This window comes from Procambarus clarkii, chromosome 23 (assembly GCF_040958095.1).
Source record: "Procambarus clarkii isolate CNS0578487 chromosome 23, FALCON_Pclarkii_2.0, whole genome shotgun sequence".
NCBI classification, from domain to species: domain Eukaryota; kingdom Metazoa; phylum Arthropoda; class Malacostraca; order Decapoda; family Cambaridae; genus Procambarus; species Procambarus clarkii.
In genome coordinates, this window is record NC_091172.1 from 29,194,607 (window position 1) to 29,219,112 (window position 24,506).

General features: G+C 39.1%; 1 protein-coding gene across 4 annotated transcripts in view; it reads left to right on the top strand.

Moving 5' to 3' along the window:
• Positions 1–20,128, top strand: part of LOC123763980 (extracellular serine/threonine protein CG31145) — a 204,188-nt gene extending 184,060 nt beyond the window's left edge. For all 4 annotated transcript variants that reach the window (XM_069330042.1, XM_045751370.2, XM_069330043.1 and 1 more), the window contains 8 exons: positions 2,899–3,023; positions 5,400–5,478; positions 6,696–6,788; positions 7,119–7,262; positions 7,917–8,077; positions 10,273–10,406; positions 10,770–10,909; positions 15,768–20,128. In XM_069330042.1, the coding sequence (XP_069186143.1) occupies positions 2,899–3,023; positions 5,400–5,478; positions 6,696–6,788; positions 7,119–7,262; positions 7,917–8,077; positions 10,273–10,406; positions 10,770–10,909; positions 15,768–15,960 (1,069 nt within the window). In that variant the 3' untranslated portion in view covers positions 15,961–20,128. The remainder of the gene's footprint in view (positions 1–2,898; positions 3,024–5,399; positions 5,479–6,695; positions 6,789–7,118; positions 7,263–7,916; positions 8,078–10,272; positions 10,407–10,769; positions 10,910–15,767) is intronic.
• Positions 20,129–24,506: the final 4,378 nt, after the last annotated feature.

Here is a 24,506-nt window from a genome sequence, read left to right on the forward strand (position 1 = left end):
CTCTTGTTTGTTTCCATGTCTTGTGTGTAGGATGAGATTTTTTTGTATCGAATATGAGCAGTGCTGAGAACACCCCACAACAGTTGACTGGCACACAAGTACCTATTTCCTGCTGGGTGTAGAGAGGCAGCGGGTGCAGGGGACACTCTCAACCGCTGCCCACGATTGTGACTGTGAAATTGGTCTATTTATAATGCATGCGTGTGTGTGTGCTCGCTAGTGCGCGCGCGCGCGTTCTTGAACCTGTGTCCCAGCTGCTGACTGGCGCTTATGTCTCTTACACATTTGACAGTCAGGGTGGGTGGGTGAGTCCCCGCAGGAGCCTGACTCAGCATGGGCCATGAGTCCCCACAGGAGCCTGACTCAGCATGGGTCATGAGTCCCCACAGGAGCCTGACTCAGCATGGGTCATGAGTCCCCACAGGAGCCTGACTCAGCATGGGTCATGAGTCCACACAGGAGCCTGACTCAGCATGGGTCACGAGTCCACACAGGAGCCTGACTCAGCATGGGTCATGAGTCTCACAGGAACATAACTCAGCATGGGCCATGAGTCCCCACAGGAGCCTGACTCAGCATGGGTCATGAGTCCACACAGGAGCCTGACTCAGCATGGGTCATGAGTCTCACAGGAACATAACTCAGCATGGGCCATGAGTCCCCACAGGAGCCTGACTCAGCATGGGTCATGAGTCCCCACAGGAGCCTGACTCAGCATGGGTCATGAGTCCCCACAGGAGCCTGACTCAGCATGGGTCATGAGTCCCCACAGGAGCCTGACTCAGCATGGGTCATGAGTCCCCACAGGAGCCTGACTCAGCATGGGTCATGAGTCCCCACAGGAGCCTGACTCAGCATGGGTCATGAGTCCCCACAGGAGCCTGACTCAGCATGGGTCATGAGTCCCCACAGGAGCCTGACTCAGCATGGGCCATGAGTCTCACAGCAGCATAACTCAGCATGACGGAGGGCCACAAAAGTCCCACCTTCCCAGGAGGACATTAATTCTCCAGCACAGTTAAGTGTGTCCGGAGAATTTACGCCAGACTTTATATTAAATTTATATAGGAGGTCGTGAAGGTTTGTGTTGAGGCGGTGAGATATGCACCAAGTTCTTGGGTAATTAACACAAGGTGTTGGGGTGGCGTGCCTCCTCCCTACACCCTCTTGGGGTGGCGTGCCGCCTCCCTACACCCTCTTGGGGTGGCGTGCCGCCTCCCTACACCCTCTTGGGGTGGCGTGCCGCCTCCCTACACCCTCTTGGGGTGGCGTGCCGCCTCCCTACACCCTCTTGGGGTGGCGTGCCGCCTCCCTACACCCTCTTGGGGTGGCGTGCCGCCTCCCTACACCCTCTTGGGGTGGTGTGGTGGCAGAGACCACTTTCTCTGGTGGGTGGGTGGGTGACACCACTGAGAAAGCTTGATGTTCGGGGAAGAAGCCCATCATAGTTGACCAGACCACACTCTAGAAGGTGAAGGGACGACGACGTTTCGGTCCGTCCTGGACCATTTTCAAGCCCATCATAACATGAAGTGAATTTTAGTTGTCACTCCTACACTCAATGGGTGTGTTGGAGTGTGGGATGTGTGTTGGAGTGAGTTTCAGAGTGAGGGGAGAGGGCATTACCGTAGTCCTGGCGACTACATCATCTATCCCTCAGTGAATTGTTCTCAAACTAACTCATTTTGGATGGCACTGACCTATTTTGGTGGGTTAACTGCTTTATGCAAAAAATACGCGTTCAGTTGTATGATGCAAATTGTCTAAATCGGAATTGAGGTCAAACGTCGCTGGGAGCATCATAATAAAGTATTTTTGGGGGGGGAAAGTTTTGTCATGTTAGTGGCTCGTCTCCGGGACGCTAGTTAGCGAGTGTCACTGTTGTTAACGAAAAAATCTATAACAAAATGTTGATTTAGTAGAATAGAGCTTCGACTTCCCCGGAGCCCAACAACTTGTATAAATTAATATATTACCAACTGATAAACGACTTGTAACACATTTTTTTTTTTTAAGGATTTCAAGTTTTCAATTATTTTCAATAAAATGTGTGACTAATTATGTTACATGTATGTTCTTGTGAAGACCTTGTCACCGTCGCTATCACGGCCTCTTGGTAAGACGTAACGGGCTTCAGGTCATTGGGTCTTAGTTCTGTGATTGTTTTAAGGCGTTCATCATCGTTTGAGATTGGATTTGTAATGTGACTTATTAGCAACTGTACTCTATATTAATTGTTTTGTGTAATTATGAAAGTAATTACTTAGGTAATTACTTAGGTAATTACCTAAGACACACAAAACAGTGTGTGTGTACTCAGTTGTACTCACCTAGTTGTACTTGCGAGGGTTTAGCTATGGCTCTTTGGTCCCGCCTCTCAACTGTCAATCAACTGGTGTACAGGTTCCTGAGCCTACTGGGCTCTATCATATCTGCATTTGAAACTGTGTATGGAGTCAGCCTCCACCACATCACTGCCTAATGCATTCCACCTGTTAATTACTCTGACACTGAAAAAGTTCTTTCTAACGTCCCTGTGGCTCATGTGGGTACTCAGTTTCCACCTATGCCCCCTTGTTCGCGTACCACTAGTGTTAAACAGTTTATCTTTATCCTGTCAATTCCTCTGAGAATGTTGTAGGTAGTGATCATGTCTCTCCTAACTCTTCTGTCTTCCAGTTTCGCGAGTTTCAGTAATCATTCCTCATAGCTCATTCCTCTCAGCTCGGGGACTAGCCTGGTGGCATACCTGTGTGTGTGGGGGGAGGGGAAGGGAGGAGGGGGTGCATGGGTGTAAAAGTGGGGGTGTAAAAGTGGGGGTGGTGGGGGGAGGAGGTAAGGGGAGGTAGGGGGGAAGGGTACTCGGTAACCATACTCACCAAAGGTGTTGTTCCACAGGGAGAATGCGACGCTATGGGACAACTTCCACCTGAGCATCTCCCGGGACGAGCTATACGGCGTGGAGGACCCCACGGTCAACAGGCTCCTCCAGCAGGTGTCCACCATGCCCATCTCCCACATCAGTAAGTATTACGGGCTCACCATAGCCCGTGCTACTTGGAACTTGTTCCGAGTAGCTGAATCTATAACAACATCAGTAAGTCCTCGTCACCAGTGTTGTTCCACGGGTGAACCGCCAGTTGGAACAAATCCACAAGGGCTGCGACGAGGATTCGAACCTGCGTCCGAGAGCATCCCAGACGCTGCCTTAATCGTCTGAGCTACGATATGGTTTTGTTCATTTGATTTGAACAATTGTGATTTGTGTGTGTTGTTCCACGGGTGAAACCGCGGGTATTAGTGTCATAACCGAGCCATAAATGGCGAGTTAATTGCCCAAATCCACAAAATGATTTACAAACTCGAGATGGGTGGTTTTTAACTAATTATCCATTAAACAGCAATTTAATAATTACCCAGAGTTGACCGACAAATTTTCATAGTGTTTTTTGGTAATTAATTTAGCCCAAATTAATTTACTTTAAACAATTGGTTGATCATTAACTCGCGCGTGCAGGCTTGGACGAACGTGAACCTGATAGTTCTGAAACACAGTGTTGGAGTCTATTGGGCTCGCCAGAGGGGGTTCACCTTGTTATATATACTCATGAATAGGATAGCATCCGAGAGGTACTCAAACACGGCAACTCCAATCATCTACACTGATGATATTGGGTGTCAGGGGTAAAGATATATTTTAAAATATTCAAGCAGTGTTGAACAAATTCGGAGACATATGAGACTGGAGGTTAATCGACAAAACTTGAGTTTCAATGTAGAAGTTGGAAGGTATTAGAAATAAGTGGGGAAAAACGTAGAAAGAGTTAAAATATATATTTACGCGCATGAGGATTTGATGAGTTGTAAATCATCTGTTGAGTCTGTCTGAAGAGACTATATATATATATAACCTTTGAAGGCCTTGGAATGTTGTGGAGAGGGAGTGGGAAGTTCTTGTGCTGTGCATGATATAGTTAAGTACTGTGAGATCTCTTACTGATTATGTCCCATCTGTTATTTCTTATTTTGGTGGAAGTTGACTAAACAACTTGAAGAAGGTACAAAATAAATGTATGAGAATAATCTTAAGAATACCCAAGAAATTCTGTGATTAATTAAGATAATGAAGATAGAATTGAACCTGAAAGCTGGAATTGGGAGCTGGGAAGAAATGAACAATGTACCGTTCGAACAACGTTCGAACCCTCGTCACGGCCCTTGTGGATGTGTTCAAATGAACAATGTATTTTAAGGTATAATAACACAGGACAGTATAACGAGGCAGCCTCAACATTTGCAATACCAGGAGCACCACAAGATGCAGGCGAGGAGTCACAATAACGTGGCTGAAGTATGTTGACCAATCCACACACTAGAAGGTGAAGGGGAAGACGACGTTTCGGTCCGTCCTGGACCATTTTCAAGTCGATTGTGAATCGACTTGAGATTGATCCAGGACGGACCGAAACGTCGTCATCCCTTCACCTTCTAGTGTGTGGTCTGATCAGCACCACAAGATGATGAGGAGGAGGACGTGACAAAGCCACTACGCGTACATTTTGCACTATGACCTCTCAATATATTGCATTCATGCAGATTTTTAGCAGAGGACACCACTAAGAGAGTCATAATTACTCTGAAGGGTGTTCCTATTTTCGGCCCCCTTTTCCATCTCTGTTCCTTATACCCACACCAACACATACCTTTATTAATGACCAAAACCACACATCAGAAAAAGAGACGACGACGTTTCGGTCTGTCCCGAGCCCATTATCAAGTCATGTAATAGAAAAGGAGCTGAAGAATCAAACGTTATTATTCCATTTTCTGATGAGTGGTTTGGTGGTCACATCTTCAGCCACGTTATTGTGACCCATCGACTGCACACACTTGTACTGCCCTCGTTCCCAAAATCCATTCCGTATGACTGCTAACGGTTAGGAGTAACGCTAAAATTAACCCCTTAACACATGTCCTGCGAAGCGAGCAGCACATGTGAGGTTCCCCCATACTGGATCGTTTGGTGGTCTTAAACATTATCTTCTCCGGAGAAGCTGATGGTCTTCAACGTTGAAACGAACATATTGGTTTATAGAGATACTTGATACAAGAGCTCAAAACGATCATCGACTTGAGAATGGTCCAGGACGGACCGAAACGACGTCGTCCCTTCACTTTCTAGTGTGTGGTCTGGTCAACATATTTCAGCAATTGTGACTCATCTTCGTCAAGAGCTCAAAAGATTTAAGGCTGCTCGAGTCAGTTAAGCTTGGATCAGCTCTCCTAAATAACAGCAGACACATAATGTCGTATATAACCTAAGATAATTAGTAATGACTGATGATGTGTACATTTGTGTGCTATGTTGAGATGCTAAAGATTTGTTGGTGTGTCCTCAGGCCAGAAGGAAGGAGGAACGCAGCTCAAACTCATCATAGAGTTCATCGACGGAGGACACGCTCTCTTCAAGCCCATGAGGTGAGTTGTGTGCGTGAGTGCAACAGTATTGTTTGAGTGCATTTTACTTCTTGTGCCACGTAAATGTTTTAATCACTGTGTTAGATTATCACATTTCGTGACCAGTGTGGAGAGATATATGAGTGATTTGTTATATAAAAGAATTTTGTATTAATAGTGCTTTTAATTTTAAAGAAATTTAATAAGCTGTACTTGTGGTTTTTTGAACTTGTTCTTGTTTAAGGAGTTATTTTTCTCAAAGACGAATGTTTCATAAGACTCTAGAAAAGATGTTCTCTGGCTCACAATAACAATGCTGATTTTGCAGAATCTATTTCATACAATAGAAGTGATTAAATTGAAACTTGCTAGACTAGACTAGTATAGTTTGAAAGTTTTAAGTTTGTCCTAGTGATGCTATTTTCAAAAAGTTCCATTTATGGGTCGCTAACTTTTTTCAGAACTTAGAAATTCTTTTAATGCCATTGAATTGAAGTTAACAATTTGTCCACATTTAGGGACATAGTGATGTAAGGTGTGAAAGTTTGGTGTCAAGAGTTTACGTTTCGTCAATTCATTTTCGTCAACATTGCAGTGTAAACTCGAGATACTTGTAGCCAAGCCTGAGTAGAGGTCGCACGGAGCGACCAATATTATACTGCTTATGTTTGGTTAGGCCATATATGCGGTGGCTCTTGCACCATGATACATGAAATAGGTTTAGATTTCACTTTGATTGCAACTCTAACATTTTGCATGGCATGTTTCACCCATTAGGCTTTTCGGTCCAGGACGGACCGAAACGTCGTCGTTTCTTCACTTTCTGATGTGCTGTTTGGGTCATCACATCATTGCATCCATTAGGTTACCCCCAGTGTTCTTGCAGATTCGTAGGTTCCCCGTAATTAGCCAAGGTAGCCGGTCGGCCGAGCGGACAGCACGCTGGACTTGTGATCCTGTGGTCCTGGATTCGATCCCAGGCGCCGGCGAGAAACAATGGGCGGAGTTTCTTTCACCATATGCCCCTGTTACCTAGCAGTAAAATAGATATCTGGGTGTTAGTCAGCTGTCACGGGCTGCTTCCTGGGGGTGGAGGCCTGGTTGAGGACCGGGCCGCGGGGACACTAAAAAGCCCCGAAATTATCTCAAGATAACCTTAAGATAGCATCTAGTTCGGCAGGTATGGAGCAAGACGCCCCGTGCAATTGTTCACTGATTTAACTTGCACCCTTCCTCAGGTTCAACCGGGAGCAGGAGACCCTGAAGAACCACTTCTACTTTACCGACTTCGAGCGACACAATGCTGAGATCGCGGCATTCCATCTCGACAGGTTGGTACTGAAGTACATGTGTAATATATATGCTCCCCGTCACATATACATATAATGATGGGGAGGAAACATGAGAGACCCGTGCAAAGGAATACTACTAGTGAATAGTACAGGTCCTGAAGCTGATAAGAGTTATTGTAATTAATTGAGAAGGATAACTTGAGATTTATAACCGGAAATCCAATCTTCACATGATCTTAAGGAAACACACATTATGCTTAATCCCACTTAATGGATGGAAAATCCCCGTATCTGCAACGTTAGCGCATTGAAATAAAGGATGTTTGAGGAGGGAGTGAAGAATGTGTGTGTGGTTCTTGACCCCTACAGGTTACTGGGGTTCCGGCGAGCGGTGCCCATCGTGGGGCGGAATGTCAACATCACGCGGGACCTGTATGCTCTGGCCCAGGGAGACCTGCTCAAGACCTTCTTCATCTCTCCTGACAACAACCTGTGCTTCCACGGCAAGTGTAGGTGAGTTACCCCTCTCCGAGGCCACAACCCTCTGTGCCCTGGGTGAATTATGTATAACCTATCTAGTACCGTGTGTGTGTGTGTTAATGGTAAGTGTATGCAAGTCGTAAATTTTCTGACGACACCCTTACTGCAACCAGGTGTAGGTGCACCTCCCTCTGACAAACACCCTTTGTTATAAGGTGTAATTGTTGTCTAGCAGCGTCTGTCAGGAGAGGTTATGGTAAGTCTTTGCACCAATACATTCATGTTTGTATTCTGTATTTTGGGCAAGCCTTTCTGGCTGCCATCAGAGACTCACGTGAACATGTCCCAAGTCACCTCCAACACCACCTGTCAGACTGACAGACGGAGTAAGTCCGGACGGGATAGACAGTCCCGACTCGGGACAAACAAGAAACCGAAGGTACAAAGTAGGTATTGATATAGTTCATTCAGCCTATCAATTAGCTTCGATTTTAGCCTCTTGTCAGCATTTTAGATTGTCTACAGTGTGTTATCTAGCACATAGGTATCGCAACCTCTAGCACATGTTTTAGTTATCTCCATAAACATGTGTGATAACATTAACAGATCAGATATATCCAGGTTTGCAGACTAATTAGCATACATGTAGAGTAGTGTAGCTTACTGTAGCGCGGCTGACCCTTGCAGCTACTACTGCGACACCGCCCACGCCATCTGTGGCAACCCTGATATGCTGGAGGGGTCCTTCGCCATATTCCTGCCGGGGAAGGAGGCGGCGCCCCGTAAGGTATGGCGACATCCCTGGCGAAGGAGCTACCACAAGCGCCGCAAGGCACAGTGGGAAGTGGGTAAGTTACACTGCTTCTCCTCCTGCATCTTCCCCTGTTCCACCTCCTGCACCTTCTTCCCCCTGTTCCACATTAGCTTCTAACTTATGTTTCCCACAATGTCTCCAGAGGGAAACTGGGGGAATTATTGCAGATGAGGAGTCACAATAACGTGGCTGAAGTATGTTGACCAGACCATACACACTGGGACGACGACGTTTCGGTCCGTCCTGGACCATTCTCACAGTCGAATCGTCGTCGTCCTTTCACTTTCTAGTGGTGGAGTTATTGTCACTATATTCTGTTTACAAAACAGAAGACAGATTCGGGGAATATGACGGAGAGGTTGGGGAAAAGCTTTTTGAAAAAAAACAGGTCCATTAAAACCTGAGACAGGTCAGATAACTGATAATGACGAAGAGATGAGCAGTATTTTAAATATATATTTTGTGTCTATATTTACTAAAGAAGAACTTAACATTATGCCTTCAGCCAAGCAAGACGATATTGATGGGGAAGAGGACAGGTTGACCAATTTAGTAGTTTACCAGGGAGGATGTTATTAAATAAATAGAAAACTTAAGCCAAACAAATCCCCAGAGCCTGATAAAAGTGTTTGCCAGGGTGCTTAAAGATTGTAAAGAGGAGCTTTGAGAGCCATTTCCTAGCATATTTAACAAATCATTAGTGTCAGAGTTCCAGAGTCGTGGATGGTTGCTAATGTGGTATAAATTTTCAAGAAAGGTGATATATCTCTATCATCGAACTATCGATCAATTAGCTTAACGTCTATTGTGGGAAAATTGCTTGAATTGATAATTGCAACAGCCATTCGTCTTCCTCTTGAAAAACATCGATTAATAAAAGATTCACAACATGCTTTTACCAAAGGCGGTTCATTTTTGACAAATTTGCTATTATCTTCCAGCATAATTCAGGCAATTGATAGTGGAAAGGCTTTGATGTTGTGTACCTTGACTTTAGCAAAGCTTTTGATACAATGCCACTTGAAAGATTGATTAAAAGGATAGAGGCTCATGGTATTGGTGGTGCTATATTAAGTTGGATTAGGGCACGGCTATGCCAAAGGAAACAAAATTAGTATAAATGGAGTTAAGTAAGAGTGGGAAAATGTTGTAATTGGAGTTCCTCGAGGCTCCGTCATGGGACCTCTCTTATTTATAATATATATAAATGATTTAGATTCAGGTTTGAACGGCAATATCTTCAAATTTGCCGACGATGCGAAAATCGAGAGTGAAAAACCAACCCGTACGTCCTCCTAATAAAAATGCTTTATTATAAAAATGCGTCAAAAATACATTTTGACTTTATATACTTTATATAAGGCCAAAAATTGTCTTACTAGAAAATAGTTGCAGCTCGAGAAATTAACATACTGTCTCGTTTTTCGCTGAATAAACAAGGAAGACGACTCGCAATCACTTCAAAACGATCCAAATTGGGTTTTGAAATGCTCAAAACATTAGCAGATGCAATTCAAGCGTAGATTAGACATATATTAGTGAGTTTGGGTTGGTATAAACAGTAGCTGCCATGTATGGACCAATAGTGAGTTTGGGTTGGTATAAACAGTAGCTGCCATGTATGGACCAATAGTGAGTTTGGGTTGGTATAAACAGTAGCTGCCATGTATGGACCAATAGTGAGTTTGGGTTGGTATAAACAGTAGCTGCCATGTATGGACCAATAGGCCTCTTGTTGTTTCCTTGATGTATTAAGTTCCTACTGTGTTTCTGCCATGTGGCATCGAACAAAAACAGCTTCTCTAATAGAACAGTGACCTCCTCCTAATAAAACAGTGACCTCCTAATAGAACAGTGACCTCCGAATGAACAGTGACCTAATAGAACAGAGTGAATTTCTAATAGAACAGTGACCTCCTTCTAATAGAACAGTGACCTTCTAATAGAACAGTGACCTCCCATTCTCAATGTTCTAAATATTTCCTGTGCCTTTTTTCATTGTTTTATAATGTAAACTTGTAAATATACTTGTCTATATAATAATAATAATATTAAAGAGAGCCTCATGAAACAATGTTGTGAATAGAGACTCGAGTTGTCGGTCACGTCACTAGAGAGAGAATTAACCCAAGTCTTTTAAAAGTGTTAAGAGACAAAAACATATACAAAGTTGCTGCGGACATAACGTCATTGAAGTGTTCTATAATGCCTGGCTATATTTACCTCCAGATGACGACTACTGCGACCTGGTGAAGGAGGTCCACCCATATAACGAAGGTCGGAGGCTGTTGGACATCATGGATATGTCCGTTCTTGACTTCCTCATGGGCAATATGGATCGACATCATTACGAAACTTTTAAGGTGAAAAATACAAAACAAATGCTGTTTGATATATATATATATATATATATATATATATATATATATATATATATATATATATATATATATATATATATATATATATATATCAATTTTAACAATTCTTATACATTATTATAGCCATTCCGTTACATTAATGAAACCCTTGTCAGGCTTGACATTTATATAGCAGATTTGTATTATATAGCATTTATATAGCAGATTTATATAGTAGATTTACCAGGGAATTGTGATAGTAGCATAGTTCAAAGGAGTAAATACCGGAATATTTGTAATTTACCATTTATTATTTTATACAGAAGGCGAAGCAGGTTATAATTGAGTGATTCTTGTGTTCATCAGATGTTTGGGAATAACTCTGCGCCTCTGCACCTGGACCACGGGAGGGGGTTCGGTAAGGCCTTCCACGACGAGGTCTCCATCCTGGCTCCCGTCTACCAGTGCTGTCTCATCAGACAGTCCACTCTGGCTTCTTTACTAAGGTTCGTCCACAAGTTCTGTCAACCCAGGAGTAACAGTAATGACTCCTGCGCGCGCGCGCGCGCACACACGCTACACGCAAGCACACACGCACGCGCGCGCACACACACACACACACACACACACACACACACATTTGTAAACTTCATTCTGGAGACATTCTTGTATCAACACACAAAGCAGGCCAAAAGAATGAGGGAAGGAGATGTACTGAATTTAGTATTCATCAGGAAAGAAGAAGAGATATTTGACATCCAGTACCTTCCTTCCTTGGGAAAGAGTCATCACGTCCTGTTAGACATTAAATATGCTTTAAGATATCATCTAGAAGAAAATGGGGCTATTGAAACAGTTGATAAACTCGATTTCAAGAGAGGACACTATGGGGAACTTCGGAACTTCGAAATTTTTTTAATGAGTGTAATTGGACAGACTTGTTGCTAGGCAAGGAAGTAAATGAGATGTTTGCCAAATTTTGCAAAATATACGATGAAGGCACACAAACATTCATACCTAAACAGAGATGCAGGGCCAGAAAACAGGATTGGTTCAACAGAAATTGCGAGTGGGGCAGAGACCAAAAGACACAAAATTGGAATCAATACAGGAAGAGGCCAAACCCCCAAACATACCAGTAATACAAAGATGTGAGAAACAACTACACGGCAGTGAGGAAAGAGGCAGAAAGTAATTTTGAAAAAGGGATAGCGGACAAATGTAAAACAGAACCAGGTCTATTCTACAAATTCATAAACAACAAATTGCAGGTAAAGGATAATATTCAGAGGTTGAAAATGGGAAACAGATTCTGGAAAATGAAAAGGAAATGTGTGAAACATTAAACGTAAAGTTGCAAAGTGTGTTTGTACAAAACGAAATCTTCAGGGAGCCAGACACAATAAGAATTCCAGAGAACAACATAGAGCACATAGAGGTGTCTAGAGATGAAGTGGAAAATATGCTCAAGGAGCTAAGTAAGAACAAAGCAGTTGGTCCAGATGGAGTTTCACCATGGGTTCTGAGAGAATGTGCACCTGAGCTCAGCATTCCACCTCAGCTGATTTTTCAGGCATTCCTGTGTGCAGGGGTCGTAGCAGATGTGTGGAAAAAGGCTAACATAGTTCCAGTCTACAAAAGTGGAAGCAGGGAAGACCCCCTCAATTATAGACCGGTATCATTGACAAGTGTAATAGTCAAAATATTGGAAACAATAATTGAAAGTAAATGGGTAAAACACCTGGAAAGGAATGATACAATATCAGACAGACAGTATGGTTTTTCGATCTGGAAGATCCTGTGTAACAAATTTTCTCAGTTTCTGTGATCGAGCAACAGAGATTTTACAGGAAAGAGATGGTTGGGTTGACTGAATCTATCTGGACCTAAAAAAGACTTTCGACAGAGTTCCACATAAGAGGTTGTTCTGGAAACTGGAACACATTGAAGGGGTGACAGGTAAGCTGCTAACATGGATGAAAAATTTTCTGACTGATAGAAAAATGAGGGCAGTAATCAGAGGAAGTGCATCGGACTGGAGAAATGTCACAAGCGGAGTACCACAGGGCTCAGTTCTTACACCGGTAATGTTCATTGTCTACATAAACGATCTTCCTGTTGTAATACAGAATTATATGAACATGTTTGCTGTTGATGCTAAGATAATAGGAAGGATAAGAAACTTAGATGATTGTCATGCCCTTCAAGAAGACCTGGACAAAATAAGTATATGGAGCACCACTTGGCAAATGGAATTTAATGTGAATAAATGCCATGTTATGGAATGTGGAATAGGAGAACATAGACTCAACACAACCTATAAGTGTTGAGAAATGAGAAATCTTTAAAGAAGTCTAATAAGAAAGAGATCTAGGGGTGGTTCTACATAGAAAACTGTCACCTGAGGATCACATTAAGAATATTGTGCGAGGAGCCTATGCTACACTTTCTAACTTCAGAATTGCTTTTAAATACATGGATGACGAAATACTAAAGCAATTGTTCACGACTTTTGTTAGGCCAAAGCTAGAATGTGCAGTGGTTGTATGGTGCCCATATCTTAAGAAGCACATCAACAAACTGGAAAAGGTGTAAAGACGTGCTACTAAGTGGCTCCCAGAACTGAAGGGCAAGAGCTACGAGGAGAGGTTAGAGGCATTAAATATGCCAAAACTAGAAGACAGAAGGAAAAGAGGTGATATGATCACTACATACAAAATAGTAACAGTAATTGATAAAATTGATAATGAAGATTTCCTGAGACCTAGAACTTCAAGAACAAGAGGTCATAGATTTAAACTAACAAATCAGAGATGCCGAAGAAATATAAGAAAATTCACTTTCGCAGAGTGGTAGACCGTTGGAACAAGTTAGGTGAGGTGGTGGTGGAGGCCAAGACCGTCAGTAGTTTCAAAGTGTTATATGACAAAGAGTGCTGGGAAGACGGGACACCACGAGCGTAGCTCTCATCCTGTAACTACACTTAGGTAATTAACCACTTAGGTAATTTCACACGCACAAGAAAGAGCTGAGTGAACAGCGCTCTGGACTCGTAATCCTAGGGCCCGAGTTCGATCCCCGGTGATGACAGAAACAAATTGGTCAGTTTCTTTCACCCTGATGCCCCTGTTACCTAGCAGTAAATAGGTACTTGGAAGTTAGACAGATGTTACGGGCTGCTTTGTGTGTGTACTCGCCTAATTGTACTCACCAAATTGTGCTTGCGGGGGTTGAGCTCTGGTTCTTTGGTCCCGCCTCTCAACCGTCAATCAACAGGTGTACAGGTTCCTGAGCCTATTGGGCTCTATCATATCTACACTTGAAACTGTGTATGGAGTCAGCCTCCACCACATCACTTCCTAATGCATTCCATTTGTCAACCACTCTGACACTAAAAAAGTTCTTTCTAATATCTCTGTGGCTCATTTGGGCACTCAGTTTCCACCTGTGTTCCCAATTGCGTGTGCCCCTTGTGGTAAATAGCCTGTGTGTGTGTGTGTGTGTGTCTGTGTGTGTGTAAAATTAGTAGTAACAACTGATTGACAGTTGAGAGGCGGGCCGAAAGAGCAGAGCTCAACCCCCCGCAAGCACAACAAGGTGAATACACACACACCACCAACCCGGAGTAAATAGAGCAATATATATATTATATATATATATATATATATATATATGTCGTACCTAGTAGCCAGAACGCACTTCTCAGCCTACTATGCAAGGCCCGATTTGCCTAATAAGCCAAGTTTTCCTGAAATAATATATTTTCTCTAATTTTTTTCTCATGAAATGATAAAGCTTCCCATTTCATAATGTATGAGGTCAACTTTTTTTATTGGAGGTAAAATTAACGTAGATATATGACCGAACCTAACCAACCCTACCTAACCTAACCTAACCTATCTTTATAGGTTAGGTTAGGTTAGGTAGCCGAAAAAGTTAGGTTAGGTTAGGTTAGGTAGGTTAGGTAGTCGAAAAACAATTAATTCATGAAAACTTGGCTTATTAGGCAAATCGGGCCTTGCATAGTAGGCTGAGAAGTGCGTTCTGGCTACTAGGTACGACATATATATATATATATATATATATATATATGTCGTACCTAGTAGCCAGAACTCACTTCTCAGCCTACTATTCAAGGCCCGATTTGCCTAATAAGCCAAGTTTTCCTGAATTAATATATTTACTATAATTTTTTTCTTATGAAATGATAAAGCAACCCTTTTCTCTATGTATGAGGTCAATTTTTTTTATTGGAGTTAAAATTAACGTAGATATATGACCGAACCTGACCGAACCTAACCAACCCTACCTAACCTAACCTAACCTATATTTATATGTAAGGTTAGGTTAGGTAGCCAAAAAAAGCTAGGTTAGGTTAGGTTAGGTAGGTTAGGTAGACGAAAAAATATTAATTCATGAAAACTTGGCTTATTAGGCAAATCGGGCCTTGAATAGTAGGCTGTGAAGTGCGTTCTGGCTATTAGGTACGACATATATATATATATATATATATATATATATATATATATATATATATATATATATATATATATATATATATAATATATATATATATATATATATATGTGTGTGTATATATATTTTTTTTTAGTTTGTGAGGGTACCACCTCTGGTGCCAATGTGGGGACCCATAGCCTCGGAGAAAAAAATAAAAAGTATTCAGAGGAGACCTTGTGGTTTCTCACTGAACACCAATATTATCTTCTCTTATATTATCTCTTATATTATTCTCTTATATATATAACACCAATATTATCTTATCTTATATATTTTATATATATATATGTATATCAAGTACAAAACAAACATGGTTTGTGTCAAACATAAATCTCACGAACGTCAAAAAGATTATAAATGGTAGAGAATCTACGGTCATAAAATTTATCATTATCGATAGAATTAAGATTCTGCGGTTACATTTGCAATATTGCTACTTAAAACTAAATACTTTTGTAATTGTTTCCTGTTTGTGCTCACCCCCCCCTCCCCCCTATACCTTACTTTGCTGTCTCAGACCTCTTTTTTTTATAATTACCTTACCTTTTTTTTTTTTTATAGATGTTAACCCTTACATGTGAATCTTCAGTCAAATCAGCACTATAAACCATGCTTTCTATACTCGGCCACGGTGTCATCTCGTTTCTATATTCCCCGTGTTCTGTTTACCTTAATACTGTGTCGTAACCGCTCCACCAGTACTTGCACGAGCTTAACACACTTGTTTGGAGTAATGTGTAATTTAAGGGGGTGCAAGTCAACAAGGACTGCATAGCACCGACGCTTTCTCCCGTCACCAACGCTTTTTCCTGTCAAACTAAGTGAATATTACGTATTTCCTGACAGGTACCACACGGGGCCGGACCGCCTGAGTGAGGCGATGAGGGCGTCTCTGGCTCTGGATCCTGTCAACCCTATCCTATGGGAGCCCCATCTAGATGCCTTGGATCGAAGGCTCAACGTTATTCTCCAGGTTATACGGGAGTGTGTGGAAAAGGCTCAAGATCCTCTTCATGTTATTGTTAATGATTTTCATTAAACCAGTGAGAGATGTGATCTTAATTTGGGAAACACAAGCTATCACTGACTCCAGTCTTGTCCGGGATTAAGTTCTAATACAGCTTTAAACTGGTTTAATTGTTCATGAACAGTTTATGAACGTTATCTTCCCAAGATCAACATTACCATGTAATATTTATAAATGAAAGTAACGTGTGACTACTTAAGCTGTGAGGCCACAGCTCCGAATTGGTATAATTGTGCAGGAAGTGCCAGTGAGAAAGTTGTGGGTTTTTCTGCAAGGACTTCGTCTTGCTGAATAAGCTACCTGTGTGCGCGTGAGGTGATGGGTTCTGCTTTTGGATCTGCACAGTATTTGAGACCTCTTGTACCATCACTACTTGAACACTTCCAAGAAAGACCTCCTGAAAACGGTGTGCTTTTGGGGGGGAAATCTATTCCGGAGGAAGGCTTATAAATTACCTGCAAATTTTTGATGGTTGTGCTACATTGATAAAAAACAAAAAGTGGTGCTAAAACGGCTGGAGTCGAGGCAGCAGTACACGGGTGATGACTAGTGTGAGAGAAGAAGCCTTATGTGAATCAGCAGTTTACCAGTTTACCTTCTGGAGTGGAAATGATCTGTGTCGGAACATGTGGGAAAGATGCTTCGTCTTGGTTTACAGCTGCAACTTGGCAGCTGTATTTTAGTAAAGCTTGATCGTGAATGTATTTCTGGAAACAAGTAATTGGAGGAAGGGGCTAGGTACATTGTTTTAAGATACATAATTTGTGTTCAAATACATTGCCACAGTTTATATAAATACATAAAATGTTATACGTGTGAAACATGTATATTTAGTTTTTAAGTAGTTAAGAGATCAAATTATTTCATGAGCTTATAGCCATTATGTACTACTATTGTAACCAATGATTTATTTATTTTGCGCTGTGGTAATTTATTAAATTATATTGAGTAATAAAGTACATTTACAAGGCCGTTGTACAAAGTTTATGGTAATTAACAGCAGGGCTGGGTTTGATGCTGGAATGAACACTTTGACACTTGTACCGAAGTGAAGCAGTAATTTATTTTACAAGAATGTGGTAATGATATGATAAAGCAATGAAGGGAATTTCATAACATTTGATTGGAAAATTAATATGGGTAATGTTTTAAGATGGTGTTTGTTGATTTGTCTGTGCAGCTCAGTGTTAAAAGACTGGTATTAATTCATTCAGTTGAACAGTCGTAAGTGTTGATATACATGATATTTTTACCGTAAGGGAGTTTTATCAGTTTGATAGAGGTGATGAGTCACAATAACGTGGCTGAAGTATGTTGACCAGATCACACACTAGAAGGTGAAGGGACGACGTTTCGGTTCGTCCTGGACCATTCTCAAGTCGATTCATTCACAGTCGACTTGAGAATGGTCCAGGACGGACCGAAACGTCAGTCGTCCCTTCACCTTCTAGTGTGTGATCTGGTCAAACTACTTCAGCCACGTTATTGTGACTCATCGCTTTCATAATCGTTTTCTCATGTGGCACAGGACTTGTTATCGAACAAAAAATTTCAGTATTTCATTGCCGGTTGCCAAATTGTTTGTAAAATTGTAAAATTGCTTAATACCCCGCATGTCAGGTATCGGCCCCACCTTATTCTTGACCGTCTTTCTCTGATTGGGTGAAACCATTTACCTAAATGTGGCGTTTGTGTGTCGTTTTTTGCCGTTTCGGTTGTGTTATGATTTTGATTGAGTTCATGTCCACTGAAATCTCTTTACGTTATAAATTTAAATTAAATTTAGTTTAATTTTCAATTCATATACATCAAGATACATTGCTTCTGTGCAATAAAACTCAACACAATACAAATTTACAGTTCATTAGTAAAAGAATTTTTCTTTTAACACAAACTTCTGAAATTATATATATTTTTTTAATTTTACAGACTATTTGTTTATAGTTTGTAGATTAATTTTCATACCAACCTTTACTGCACAAGATAATGGTTTATTTAAAAAAAATTATATCAGAATTGCCACGCTAAGTGTTGCATGTATCCAGTTAAGACTTAAACTAACATTATTTTATTTACTACCACCGTGGAGCATTAATATTGCTCCTATCGATATATTTGTAAAATTATTTATTGGGAATTATTATTATTATTACTTAATTTTCTGGATACATTTTAAGTTTAATGATTAAATTTGTTGCAAAAAAATTCAAGAACACAATTTCAAGAGAAGAATGAATCTAAATATTTTGAGGATAGATATATGACACGAAAAATAAATATTCAGTGTAAGGGAAGCATCAGGAAGTGTGTGTAAATGACTGAACGCGGCGAGGGGGGGCACATACGATGCAGGTTTTTTTTTTGGTGGGGTAAAATTTGGAGCGATGTTCACGCAAGAGATGAGAGTTATGCATCAACATTACTAACTAGTAATGTTTGCATGAGCATCACCTCACCTTTACCTGTTACCAGTTTAGATTTTGTTATATGTTTAAATATTTTAAATACACAAGTTGCAATATTGTTTCTAAGTTTTTTCCTCATTTTTTTAGGTACTAAACCTTGCACATATACGGAGAAACCTGCGGAAGTCGATACAGAATCCTTTCTCTCATAAATTATTTCCGAATATTCACAAGGTTTTAGAGCTAAGGGTGCATCGTTAGTGTTTGAAAAATGCATAAAAATATTGTGTTGTGTTCGATGGCATTGGAAATAATGTTCCACATTATGAACTAGAAACTGGTGGCAAGCCACGCCATGGACAGGGTTGGCAGGGAACGAACATGATCATTTACAAAAGCCGGCCCATGCTGTCAAGGTTCTGTGATACAGTAATCCTAAATTGTTTGGTAGGAACTGCTCTATGACAAAAGGAGATGACATAAAATATTATCTCCTAGCTTCTCGTGAAACATTCCACCATCATTCCTTTAATCCAGGTAAGAAATGTTTATATATAAGCCTCATAATTCATGTTAATAGATCTAGTTTATAAAAATTGTACAATATTATTTACTAAAAAATTTAAGAAATCGAGTAATAATTATGATGCACACGATATTGGAATATCATTATTCAGACTGTTGAATAATCTTGAAAATGAGATGGAAGCTTTTCCATGAAAGATCTCTGAATGCCATGTTCATTGTTTGTTGTTGAAAGTTGGTGATGGGGGTAACATTACTGTTTATTAAAACCTGGTGATAGGAGTAACATTATTAGCCATTAGGAATTAGTAACCTGAACGACGTTGTTGGTCATTTGGTATTGGTAAAAGAAAAATAAGTTACATCCTGTTTACCGAGATTAATTGGCTGCTTGACATGGGTGGGTTATGTTTTCCATTTAAGACATTTATCCCCCACCAATTTGCGTGCGTGCATGTGTGTGTGTGTGGGGGGGGGGTTACATTGACTATGGTTGCTTACTGTGAGAAACCTTATTAAAAAAATTCCAGACAATGTATTCACAACACGGAATGTAGGAACAAACTATTTTAAAGAATGTTGCAGTGCATTTGATTCGACAAAAGACTGAATGACGGATCATTTTTGAATGCAGAAACAAGTTTTATTGGTTCTAAAATATCTTTACTAGCATTAAATTGTGTGTGTGTGTACATAAAGTGGAGAAATCTATAGCTCATTAGATAGTTATCAGGCAGAGATTATTTCATATTGCAGGCATACATAATGTGTGTTAAATATAACTCGGTGAAGCATATTTTCATATTTAGTTTGTACATAGAGTAGACTAAGGAAAGTATTGCGTACAGGTGATCCCGAGAAGCATAATGCATGTCCTTGTGAACTTGCTGAATGTTGGTAAAAAAAATAGCTGTTCTGCATAGAGTATATTTTGTGATATGGCAATATTAAAGTAGGATTAAGGATATTATTTTCTTAGTCTATTACTACATTTGCTCTATTTATATTAAAGAAACAATACTATAGGTGAGAGGTAGTGATTAAAGTATTTGTTTTACCTGTTAAAATTGCCAGTTTGGCTCAGTGTTGTGCAGTGGGGCGCAGAAGCATTCTTGTATACTGTATGCGCAGTTTCCTCCTCAACAAGGGCTGTGATTCAACTTTTATGTTTAATGGTTTAGAAAAAGATTTAAAAAAACAATATTTTGAAAGTTTTTTTTTTTTTGCAGTTGTGATTGCAGTATATAAAATCTCATATTAAATATTAATGTTGTTGCTAACGTTAAAATAGTCACTGAAATATTACTATGAACAATTAGTTTATGTAAAACTGAATTTGAAGCCAAAAATTATCTTTACAGTAATATATATATATATATATATATATATATATATATATATATATATATATATATATATATATATATATATATATACTGTATATATATATATATATACTGTATATATATATATATATATATATACTGTATATATATATATATATATATACTGTATATATATATATATATACTGTATATATATATATATATATATATATATATATATATATATATATATATATATATATATATATATATATATAATATCTTTTTTTTTAACATGGGGGGAAAAAACTGAAAAACTGATTTTTAAAGGCTTGTCCTCAAAAGACAGTATTTGTCTATATTGTAATAAAAGTAAAAAGTAAAACAGCTCAGAACTGTCTCACTTGTATGAGTGAAATTACGTTAGCCATTCTTACATTTCTGGCCAAACCATTTTAAGATTGAATTTTATATTCTAAATTTTGTTTTTAAACACTTGCATCTCACGATGTTCAACTGTTTACAAACAATTTGAATTTCCAATTTGTTAAATTAATTGGATTCTTTCCGCCAATAATATTTATAATTAAAGCTTTGGCCTTTATCAACTTGTAATTCAACTTGTAAACCCCAAGCTTAGCGGTGGAGAAATTGACGACTTTCATGCAGTGGTAATCCCGAGTGGATTAGTTTTAATGAATTTCTTATAAGCAGGAATTCCACTTTACCTTCCCTCCTTATATCAGTCTTCCATGTCATAAAATAACTATTAATTCTATTCCTCCACCTAGAGAACCATTGTAGTTTGTATCAGACACGTCTTAAAGTAGATGGGATTCCATACACTCAGCATTCTGACGTAAATGCTCTGGTATGTGAACTTGATGAGTGAAGAATATGCATTAATTTATATACTCTCTGAAACGGTTAGCAATTTATATACATGTCGTGCCTGATAGCCAGAACCGCATTACTTGGCTTAGTATGTAAGGTCCGATGTGCATAACTGACCGAATGATTTTAGTTTTCAAATATTTCTTTCCAGATAGATTATTTTTGTTAGAAAAGTACCAGTTATATTAGGAACATGAATTAGTGACTTTATTTGTAATCGGTTATGTTAGGATAGGTTTCGAAAAGTTAGAAATATGATCAAACCTGACTTGTGTTAGTTTTAACTCGACATAAATTTGCAATCATATATAATACAATGACAACTTTATCTTTTCATAAGAAAAAGTTTGGAAAAATTATATATTTCACTAAAATTCGGATTGTTAAGCAAATCTGACTATTGGGTACAACATATATAAATATTTTATGTTTGTTTATAATATATACACCCACCCTTACATGTGCACAGAGTTAATGAATACACGTGTGTACATATATGCACAAACATACAGTATTTTCTATTCTGTTTTATAGAGAGGGAAGAGTTTTTAGAAATGCAAATAATGTTTTATTGAAAAAGTTCATCTCGAAAGTGAAAGGACTCATGAAATACATCATTCATTACTATAAAACTTAAGAGATTATATTTATTATGTTTAATTTTGTACTAGTGATCCTTTGTACATGTACTCCAATGTGTATATAACTAATGTGAGGGATTTTTTTTAAATCGTTAAAAAATGGGTTTAAAAGTTTATATTTTAATTTATAACCTGTTTTCTTGTATGTATATAAAATACAAAATATACTTTCCTAACAGCAGCATACTAAACATGAATGGATGCAGATATATTATATATATATATATATAATGTGTATATATATAATGTGTATATATATATATATATATATATATATATATATATATATATATATATATATATATATATATATAATATCGCGAACAAGCCTGAATGGTCCCCAGGACTATATGCAACTGAAACCTCACACCCCAGAAGTGACTCGAACCCATACTGCCAGGAGCAACGCAACTGGTGTGTATGTGTGATTAAGGCGTCCTGTACATGCCTGTTGCGTTGCTCCTGGCAGTATGGGTTCGAGTCACTTCTGGGGTGTGAGTTTTCAGTTATATATATATATATATATATATAATATATATATATATATAAATATATATAATATATATATATATATATATATATATATATATATATATATAATGTGTGTGTGTATATCACGAAAATAAACTCGTGATTAAAAATGTGACAGTCAGACCACGGAGGAAAGTTGAAACAGGAATTTCCTTAAGTACTTTCGTATATTAATACATCTTCAGAAGGAGTAATACACGAAAGTACTTAAGGAAATTCCTGTTTCAATTCTTCCTCCGTGGTCTGGCACTGTCTAATATATATATATATATATATATATATATATATATATATATATATATATATATATATATATATATATATATATATATAGACCATGGCTGTGGTCTATATATATACCATGGCTGTGGTCTATATATATATATATATAGTACCGGTACTTGCTGCTTATACACATTATCTTTGCTCTTATCATGTCATTGTTTTGTGAGCTTGTATGTTAACTGTTTATGAGCTTATAGCAGATGGCAGTGTTTACCAATTGTAAAAAAAAACAAAACAAAAAACTTGTTTGGAACATGTTCCCGTTTCATTCTAGCTGTAAATGAGAGAGGTGAGCTGGTTGATACTGTTGACACAAGTGATGAAACAGACTTTGATTGCTCAAGTACTTAGTTTCCCCCCAAGATTCATTTCTTTTCATAAGATTAATAATCAGTGTTTTAATTCAAACAAGAATAGAGGGGCCCTGATCACTTAGCCTGTTCCCATAAATCAAGAATTGCCAATGTTATGCCTTTTTGTGACTGTCGCCTGTGTTTTTTTGGGGCGGTGATGTGTGTGTGTGTGTATAAGGTGTGACCAATTCAGTAACTGGAGTGATCCCGAAGATAAAGGAGAGTAACTGAGATTACGTGATAAAGACTCATCCCTTGCTCTCCTCTCCGTATTTGTCACTCCCTCGACACTGTATACAGTCACCCTTCGCTTATTCCAGCCACTTGAACAAATTGCCAAATGTGTTCTGCAAACACTGTGGTAACTTCGCAGCGAGTCAAGAAAACTCAGTAGTATAAATTAGGGTGTAAACAAAAGAGTGCTGGAATAAGGTGGTGAGACTGTGTTCCAGTGCTTCTGTTTGCTCTAGTCTGTGTGTTTGGTTGTGAGGATGACCTGTAAAACAGACAAAATATATACCTAAAAAATTTATCATCTTTCATTTACCCACCTTTTAATATGTTGATGTTTACCTATCACGAAAAAAATGGGGAATAAAATGATACTAAAATGAATTTGGCAATAGATTGTAGCAGGCGATGAGTCACAATAACGTGGCTGAAGAATGTTGACCAGACCACACACTAGAAGGTGAAGGGACAACGACGTTTCGGTCCGTCCTGGACCATTCTCAAGTCGACAATCGATTTGAGAATGGTCTCTAGTCGATACATACCATTCCTGGATATATATCATATATACCATATATACCTGGACCATTCTCAAGTCGACAATCGACTTGAGAATGGTCCAGGACGGACCGAAACGTCGTCGTCCCTTCACCTTCTAGTGTGTGGTCTGGTCAACATAGATTGTAGCACTTTCGTCTTCTGAAAATTAGTCAATTACAGTTTCACTATTATTATGATACTGTCTACAGTGCCTGTATTGTTCTTACAAACACTAGGTACATGGCTACCAATTTACTACTAGGTGAAGAGAGGCATCAGGTAAATGTGCCCAAAATGTCTTGCCATGGGAGTCAAACTCTGGACCTCTTGGTTGTGATCCCCTTCCTCACTTCGCTACAGGCCCCCGGCACCTTGAGCCAGCCCGTTCTCCTGATGTGCCACAACGTACGAAATACAAATTGCAAATACAATTCGTCTTCATCTTGAAAAACATAAATTAATAAATGAGTCGCAACATGGTTTTACAAATGGCTGTTCATGTTTAACAAGTTTGCTATCTTTTTCTTCAGCATAGTTGAGGCAGTTGATAGTGGTAAGGATTGTGATGTTGTGTACCTTGACTTTAGCAAAGCTTTTGATACAGTGCCACATGAAAGACTGATTAAAAAAATAGAGGCTCGTGGTATTGGGGGTGCTATATTAAGTTGGATTAGCGCATGGCTATTTCATGAAGGAACCAACACGGGAAAATAATATTTTAGATTTAGTGTTAACTAACAGGGAAACACAAATTAATAACATCGAAATAGGGAGTAAGCTAGGGAACAGTGATCACAAAGAAATCGGATTTAGCATAGAATGGAATAG